The sequence below is a fragment of the Eurypyga helias genome, unplaced genomic scaffold, assembly GCF_000690775.1.
Source record: "Eurypyga helias isolate BGI_N326 unplaced genomic scaffold, ASM69077v1 scaffold20601, whole genome shotgun sequence".
Classification (NCBI taxonomy): domain Eukaryota; kingdom Metazoa; phylum Chordata; class Aves; order Eurypygiformes; family Eurypygidae; genus Eurypyga; species Eurypyga helias.
The window spans coordinates 1,056-7,089 of NW_010230403.1; the positions used below are offsets into that span (position 1 = coordinate 1,056).

Consider the following 6,034-nt stretch of genomic DNA (forward strand, 5'->3'; position numbering starts at 1 on the left):
CCTCTTGGCACTCCCCACTGCTCCTCTCTGCCTGAGCCTCTCCTGCCTGGGCGGCAAAACGTCCCCCCTCCCCAAACACCGGTGTGCGGAGAGAAACGTCAGGCCAAGCGGGGCAAGTCAGGTGTGAAATACATTTTAATCGAGTTTAGGGATCTCTAGTTTGTCGGTTGCTCAGCTGAGCGTGGGCTGTCCAGAAGGTGAAGCAGACATCATGAGCGGGGGAGAGGGTGAAGGAGCGCAAGAGGGAAGGAAACGGAGAGAAGAATGTCACGAGAAGCGAATGAGAGCACGGGTTTGTTTACGGATGTGTTTTAATACGTCACCCCACAGTACTAACGTGCTGACCCGGAGACTGACGGCACACACACGCACGCACACCCAGGGAGGGACAGCAGTGCACTTCAACACGAAGCTGCTGGCAAGCACAGCCCGACGCGGCGCAGCACCGGGGGTGGAAGGAGGGGACCCGGCGGGGCTCAGCACAAGCGCACGCCTGGGGAACGAGGCCGGTTACACGTACACCTACACACATGCACGACGAGAGCGAGCCGCTGGCGACGCTCCTCCGGACACAGCTACAGGTGCGACACTTGGGCAAACACACCAGCCGACGCACGTCCGTTCACCGCGCAGGCTTTGGCATACAAGGGGAAACACGCCGGGCAGCGTGCTCCCGTAATCTAACGCGTGATCAGAGTGGCTCAGACGCGGCCCTGCACACACAAAAAAAAAAATCCCAAGACACGCAACGCCTAGATCCAAAAACGCTTCCGACCCCAAAGCAAGGGGTGGGGTGTAGGCCTCTCTCTCGTCCTTCACCTGGGTACATCTAGCTGGGGACACCTGAACTCGAGGGGATTTGAGGTGGCGGATGGGGCAGAAAGAGCAAAAAAGGCAGCGGTGGAGGGAAGGGGGCTTCAGAGTCTGTGAGGTGGGAAAGAGCAGCAGGGTGGCTGTGGCCTGGGGACAACGTTCAAAGAACACTCGGGTTGCGGAAGTTGTGTCCGGCAAAGCGCGCTTCGTCGCCAAGCTCTTCCTCAATCCTGCAGGAGAGAGAGACAGCTGTGAGGGAGCGTTGGAGGCACCAGGGCACCGGAGAGGCTGTGCATCAGCCAGGAAGCTGATGGGGACCGGAGGAGCTCAGCCAGGCGCTGCGCCTGTGGGGCTGTATCCTCACGCCAGGGAGGAGGGAAGGAGTCTGCTCCAGAGATGGCCCTGGGATCCTAGTGTCGTATCTGCGCCTTGGTTTCATAACATTTCCCCCACAAGCCCCATCTACCCTCAGGTTTTGAGCTTCTCCCACCCCAATTAGCCACTCCCCCGTTCCCCCTTCTGCGTTCCCATCCATGGAGCCCCTTACCTCATGAGCTGGTTGTATTTAGCCAGGCGTTCAGACCTGCAGGGCGCACCCGTCTTTATCTGTAAAGCATTCCCCAAAACAAACACTGTAAGACGCTGCGATGACTTGCACCAGTTTCCCGTGGCGGGGCAGGGGATTCTGCCTTCGCGCCCCTGCGCTTTCCTCCAGGCCTGTGCACGGCCCGGGTCTCACCTACCTGCCCGGTGCACAGTCCTACAACCAGATCAGCAATGAAGGTGTCTTCGGTCTCCCCAGATCGGTGGCTCACCATCACCCCCCAGCCATTCTCCTGGGCCAACTTGCAGCTGCAAGGAGCAAGAAACGCAGTCAGTAGCTCGCGTTCCTAAACCCACCACCTGCACAGGGTGAGATCCAGGCACCCTCTCCTCAGCATCCGTTGCTCTGGTAGAGACAAACGTCTATCCATCCCACGGGCAGCGCGACACCGCGCTGCGGTTCGTCACCAACCCTTTCGCAGGACGAGGGCAGCGGGCTGGACTTACGCTTGGATGGCTTCCGTGACAGATCCGATCTGGTTGACTTTGAGCAGGAGGCAGTTGCAGGCCTTCTCTTCAACAGCTCGCTCGATGCGCTTGGGGTTTGTCACCGTCAGGTCATCTCCCACGATCTGAATCCCCACGTTGGCTGTGAACTTGGACCAGGCCTCCCAGTCATCTTGGTCAAAGGGATCCTCGATGGAGACCACTGAAGGGACAACAGAAGAGGCATGAGCCAAAGCTGACGCCCTTCTGCCCCCCAAAAACACAGAGGGGATACACCTCTCTGTTATGCAACACCGGTGCTGATTCCCTCCTGCTAAGCACAGCAGCTCACCTGGATAATCACGTACAAAGCTTTGGTAGAGGTCGCCCAGCTCATCGGCAGAAATGTAGCGGCTTGGATCATCTGGGGACTTGAAGTCCAGGTCATATTTGCCGTCACGGTAGAACTCAGAGGCTGCCACGTCCATACCGATGACAATCTTGTCCGTGTAGCCTGCCTTGTCGATCGCTTCCTTGAGGAGCTCCAGAGCTGGGAGGAGGAAATTTCCGATCGTGAGAGTCAGCCCGTGCAGGGACCTCTGACTTCCCGTGGGAATCTCCCATGGGAGGGTCCTGAGAGCCACCGAGAGTCTGAGGGTGTGATGGGAGAGGTGGAAGGGAGCCCAGAGCGCAACAGAAACCTGCCAAGGAGCTGTGGAGGCCACATCCGAAAGGATGAGGAAGCATTAAAATACAATCCACAGCTCAGCGCCAAGCTGGGGGAAGGCCTTGGAAAAGTCTGCGCATGCCTGAAAGGTTTGTATGGAAAGGCTGTGACAGATCGAGGCCATCCCAAGGAGAAGGAGCTTGGAAACCGACCCCTGACACAGGAGGTCAATGACACTGAGGCACCGTATTTTGAACCAACCCTTGGGGAACGCTGTGAGCTGGGTGTAGGAAGCCACATCACCAGGCAGGGGCACCCCAACTCTGCAGGGCTCTCACCTTCACTGTTTTCCAGGATGTTGGGGGCAAAGCCTCCCTCATCACCCACATTGGTAGCATCTTTGCCATACTTCTCCTTGATGACACTCTTGAGGTTGTGATAGACTTCAGCCCCAATGCGCATGGCATCGTGGAAGCTTTCAGCTCCCACGGGCAGGATCATGAACTCCTGCATGGCCAGCTTGTTGCCTGCGTGGGAACCTCCGTTGATCACGTTGAAAGCCTGGAAGAGTCCATAAGGGAATCAGAGCTGAAGGAACCGACCTTGGCACCACCTAGAGGAGGGTCTCCCGTGGGTCGCCATGCCCACGTGTGCCACATCCCACAGGGTAACGTCAGCGACGAAGCATCAGACCAGAGGCACGTAAGCCCGGGGTCTTCCAACAGTGGCTCAAAGCGGGCGGCTGGAGGGGACTTTCCCCCCTGTTTCCCTCTCAGAGGTCTCCCCAGCTGTATGTTTATCTGGGCTGTGTTTGTGTGTTTATCAGCAATGCTACGTCAAACTCTCCTCCAGGACCTTTCTCCCTGTCTCTGAGCAAATTCTGGCATCCCCAACACCCTTGGCCAAGGAGTTTCACAGGGCAGGTGCCCCTGGTGTGAAGATGCACACCCCCTGGTTTTGAACTGGGCCTTGGATGGTTCACATGATGCCCCCGGGTTCTCTCCAGTGAGACCCTCAGTCAACCCCCACCACAACCTCTGCCATAACTTCCTCGGGACCCTCTTTTCCGTACTGAAACCTGACAGATCTGGGGCCTGGGTTTGCTTCCTTGATGAGTGTGTCGTGCGCTCAGCTGACGTTTCAGTCCTACATCCCTTCCTTCTCTACCTCCCAACACACCCTTTGAAGTTTCTTTTGGAGTTTCAGAAGGTGGATGTCAAGGACAGAGGAGTCTTACTGGCACAGGAAGGATGAGGTCGGAGTTGCCGGCCAGGTCAGCAATATGCCGGTACAGGGGGACATCCTTCTCCGCAGCTCCCGCCTTGCACACGGCCAGCGAAACTCCCAGGATGGCATTGGCACCAAACTTGGCTGTCGGGCAAAACCAGGGAGGCGTTAGGCTTGTCAGGCAGCAGCCTCCTGCCCAGCGGGTGCCCTTGGCAGCCCACCCTCGGGCTCACCACAGCTCTGACAGCACCCCCCACGCCACCCCTGCGGCCTCCCAGCTCTTTACTCCCCAGGCCAAAGAAAAGAGGAACGAATTACATTTGTTCTCTGTGCCGTCCATCTCAAGCATCAGGTTATCGATCTTCTCTTGATCCACGACGGAGAGGCCCTGCGAGAAAGAAAGAGCTCCTGAGAAAGGGCGGCTGAGAGGAGCCATTGGCTCTGGAGCGCAAGAAGGGAGGCGTTGACGGAGAAGCCGGGGGTACAGGGACCTTTTTAGCTTGTGGGAAAACATATACACACAAAGCTCTGGGAGTCAGTGCCTTGGTACACAGTCAAGTTAGGTAACCACGGCGACGTTGCTGCAGCCCAGCGTAGATGTACCCACGCTGGAGAGGGGACACAGGGCTCCCTTGGGGATTCCCCCAGCCTTTCAGCAGCTTCCAGGGAGCTTTGTGGTGCTGCGGCCACACAAAAGCTTGGCAGAACAAAAGGACAACCCCAAGCAAGCGGATGAGGACGGGATGGAGCCGCCCCTGGGAGCAAGGTGGAGAGCAGGATTAGGCCCAAGGCAGGCAGCCCTCCACCAGGCTGGGTGCTTTTCAGGGGCGGAGAGAGCTGGGCTCTCAGTCAGACCCTGCCGTGGGGTGTAACAGGCTCCAGGTCTTCAGGTGCAAGCAGGTGGCAGGATGTGACCCCACCGCTCCGCAGGGCTGTGCTGGGGAGTGCTGCCAGACCTTGCATGGTCGCTGCTCATCACCCCACGAATGCTGGGTGGGATGGATGGGCGTGAGATGGGGATGAGATTCAGTGCTTGAGGAGGAGCACGTCTGAAAGAGGGAGAGCGCTCTACAGGGAGCACCGAAGGGCTAGTCGGGTGGTGGAGATGCTGCAGCAGGCCATGTAGCATTATATCCTTTCCGCCCAGAGGAAAGATTGCTTTGGACACGTACAGGCATGGAGGGCAGGAGGGGTGTGCCCACGTTCACAGAGAGCATCACTATGTCTGTTAACCCAGGGAGATGGAGAGAGGCAGAAACAGAGGTTGGGGGACAGAGACGGACCAGAGTAAGCGTTGGACAAGGGGGAACAAAGAGAAATCCTTACAGAGCCCACGAGAGCTGGGGCGACAGTGCTGTTGATATGATCCACGGCCTGCAGAACCCCTAAAGAAGGGAAGAGACAGAGAAAGAGAGAGAGAGAGAGAGAGAGAGGGTGAGGGTGGAAAGAGGGAGGGAAAGGACTGATAGAGACTGAGAGAGGGAGACGGTGAGGGAAGATCGAGGCCTGATCCTTCACTTTACACTAGTTCTGTGCCTCCATGGTCTCCCTGAGGGCAGTGGGACACCTCCACATCACACCAGAGGATGAGCGGTACCCTCCAGCAGAGCCCCACACACAGGCAGCCCTAGGGAAGGGTTGTGGAGCAGGCATCTCCCCACCTTTTCCCAGGAAACGTGACTTGTCATTGTCTCGCAGCTCCAGGGCTTCGTAGATACCAGTGGATGCACCGCTGGGGACCGCTGCTCGAAACATGCCTGGGAAACAGGAAAACACAAGCGTGAGACGAGCAGAGGGTGAAAAGGAGGGAAAGCACTCATGCACCTCCTTCTGTCCTGCTTTTGGGGGAAAGGATATGGCAAGGACTTGTGTGGACGGCCCCGGGGGCTGCTCAGGGCTGGTCGTCTCAGAGGTGGAGCTGTGCAGCGGGCAGGACTCCCCCTCCATTCCCCCCCTACCTTTGTGTGTGTACAGGTCCACCTCAACAGTGGGGTTCCCACGGGAGTCCAGGATCTCGCGGGCATGGATCCTCTCCACCGCCATGGTGAGGCTGCGGAGGGGAGAGGAGAGGGAATGCTCAGTGCTGAGAGGCCCCGGGATGTGGTGCTCACCCTTCTGACGTCCAGACAAGACACCGACAGAGAGGAGGGGGCTGAAGGAAGAGCGACCTTAGGAACTGGAACTAAAACATTTTGGCTCAAGGAAATTTAAAAATTGCTATTAAAACCCAGACTGTGGGAACATACCCACATTTTGTCCTGGAACTGGCTATCTGAATTTATTCTGTCCCCTCGCTGC

General features: G+C 57.7%; 1 protein-coding gene across 2 annotated transcripts; it reads right to left on the minus strand.

Annotated features, from left to right (window-relative positions):
- Positions 1-595: 595 nt before the first annotated feature.
- Positions 596-5,800, minus strand: LOC104516419 (gamma-enolase). Of its 2 annotated transcripts, XM_010160735.1 has the most exons (11): positions 5,695-5,800; positions 5,398-5,493; positions 5,063-5,121; positions 4,055-4,124; positions 3,747-3,880; positions 2,848-3,070; positions 2,195-2,392; positions 1,864-2,065; positions 1,557-1,665; positions 1,361-1,419; positions 596-1,043 (listed from the first exon to the last, which is right to left on the minus strand). In XM_010160735.1, the coding sequence occupies exons 1-11, from the start codon at positions 5,777-5,779 to the stop codon at positions 974-976; spliced, it is 1,305 nt and encodes a 434-aa protein (XP_010159037.1). In that variant the 5' UTR covers positions 5,780-5,800; the 3' UTR covers positions 596-973. The 2 variants fall into 2 exon arrangements, with proteins under 2 accessions (XP_010159037.1, XP_010159038.1); XM_010160736.1 differs by lacking the exons at positions 4,055-4,124; positions 5,063-5,121 and having other exon boundaries at positions 5,695-5,779.
- Between the last annotated feature and the right edge of the window lie 234 nt (positions 5,801-6,034).